At 61.8% G+C, this 2060-nt stretch overlaps 1 protein-coding gene across 1 annotated transcript in view; it reads right to left on the bottom strand.

The window, feature by feature from the left end:
• Dlx3 (distal-less homeobox 3) overlaps nt 1-1308 on the bottom strand; it is a 5065-nt gene extending 3757 nt beyond the window's left edge. The window contains exon 1 of the mRNA XM_005394184.2: nt 807-1308. Coding sequence (XP_005394241.1) covers nt 807-1131 — 325 coding nt within the window. The 5' untranslated portion in view covers nt 1132-1308. The remainder of the gene's footprint in view (nt 1-806) is intronic.
• Between the last annotated feature and the right edge of the window lie 752 nt (nt 1309-2060).

Raw genomic sequence — 2060 nt, 5'->3', positions numbered from 1 at the left:
GTGAGTGGAATCGGGGTGTTCGCGGGGGGCGGGCGGGCGGCGAGGACCAGGCGCTGCGGCCCGACGCCCTCGGCCGCCGGCTCGGGGCCCAGGCCCACCGTACGGGGTGGGGCTGCTTCTCTCGCCGCTCTCTCCAGCCCTCCCAAGCCCGCCTTCCTACTTCAGAATAGCGTTAGATCTTCAGGAAAGTCACAGGAATACTTTTCTTCCTGCTTCTTTCTTTTCTCTCTTCCCTCCTTCGGTTTTCTTTCTTCCCTTTTTCTTTCCGTCTTTCTCTCGTTTTTCTTTCTTCCTTCTTTTCTGTCTGCCTCTTTCCCTCCCTCCTCTTCTTTCCTCTATTCTCTTCCCTCCTGTATCTGTCTTCCCCGTTTGCTTCTCTCTTGAGTTTCTACTTTTCTTCTCGCTTTCTCCCTCCCCACGTTCCCCCTAACTTCGCTGTCCTGGCGCCCCTCGCCCCCGCAGGTCTCCCCCAGTGCACGCCCCGGGCAGGGCCCTGGAGCCCCGGCTCCCCGCGGGAGCGCCAGCGGAGGTGCACGCGAGATCCCCGCCGTCCCGGGGCTCTCAAGAGGCGGGAGCCCGCCGCTCGTCGTCGCCGAGCCCGGGGCGCACGGCGCCACCGCGCCAGGGACGCTTGCAGCCTCCGGACTGGAAGGTCGCCCGCCCTCTCCGGGGTCATTCGGCCGCCCCCTCCGATCCCAGGCCGGACATTCTTGCCCTGGAGCCTTCCCTAGACTCGGCTTCCAGTCCCCGCCCGTCTCGGCGCCGGGAACCCGGCCGGCCCGCGCCCTCCCGGCGCCCGCCCTCACCTGGGTCCTGGGCGGGCAGCGGCTGCTCGCGGTAGGCGCCGTACTGCCGGTAGGAGGCCCCGTAGGTGTATTCCGACTTGGGCGAGTAGGCGCCCGTGCCCGCGAGCCCGTTGAGGTTGAACTGGTGGTGGTAGGTGTAGGGGTTCACCGTCTGCCCGTACGGCTGGCCGGAGTAGTAGTCGTGCTGCGGCGCGCTGTAGTAGCCCAGGTCGGTGACCGAAGACTCGGGCAGGGTGGGCGAGTCCTTGGAGCCCGCATGGCAGCTGAGCGAGCTGGAGATGTCGGTCAGGATGCTGCTGAGCTTGCGATCGAAGGAGCCGCTCATGCTGGCGGGCGCCGCACCCCCGGGTGGCTCGGAGGAGACGGGGGCGCGGGGCGGGAGGCGGGGGGCGCTCGCGGGGAGGGCCGGCTGCGTCTCGGGGAGGGGCGGCTGAGGGCGCCTAGACCATCGCCGGCCGTCGGGCAGTCGCTTCGCGTCCCAAGCCACAAATGCAGCCAGCTCCGCCCGGCCAGCCGGTTATAGACTCAATGTTGGAGTCGCGTAGGGAGGCTCCTGCGCGCTGATTGGCTGCGAGTCCTGCCTTCGAGGCAAAACACGCTCAGGCGCTCTCGCTCCCCCCCACTCTTTGTTGTTACCCAAAACGCAGGCAGACACACACACACACACACACACACACACACACACACACGCCTCGTTTCTCCCACAGTCCAGATAACCCCACTGAATGAGGGGTGGGGGCGACTGCGGATCCCCCAGGATCTGTCCGCCTGTCTGTCTGTCTGTCTGTCCGTCTCTGTCTTCTTGGCTGGGGGTGGAATTAAGTGTGACAGGGAAGGAGGGGAAATTTCCCATTAGGGATTTGTGCCCAGAGTGAGCGTGAGTGTGTCCATGTGTGTGTGTGTGTGTGTGTGTGTGTGAGAGAGAGAGAGAGAGAGAGAGAGAGAGAGAGAGAGAGAGAGCGAGCTATGCTAATAACAGGCAAAGTGGTAAGAACCCAGCGTTCATGAAAATACCTTAATGTCTCTTAAAATCAAGAGGAAAAGAATTTCTAAGTTGGAGAAAATGTTTGAGTATATTAATATGTTATTTTTACAGCAATGCAACTGTAAGATGATTGTTAAAAAATTGGGGACCCACCAGGCAAAAACACTTTGGGTTTACAAAAGTCCTAACTTGGCCCTCGGAGGAGCCTACCACGGAAAAACCTTTGTGGATTTAGGGGCTGAGGGGAGGGGAGGGGGGATGACAGAGCC

The sequence above is a fragment of the Chinchilla lanigera genome, unplaced genomic scaffold (genome assembly GCF_000276665.1).
Source record: "Chinchilla lanigera isolate Chin_1 unplaced genomic scaffold, ChiLan1.0 scaffold00050, whole genome shotgun sequence".
NCBI lineage: Eukaryota > Metazoa > Chordata > Mammalia > Rodentia > Chinchillidae > Chinchilla > Chinchilla lanigera.
This window is presented reverse-complemented; position numbering and strand designations above follow the sequence as displayed.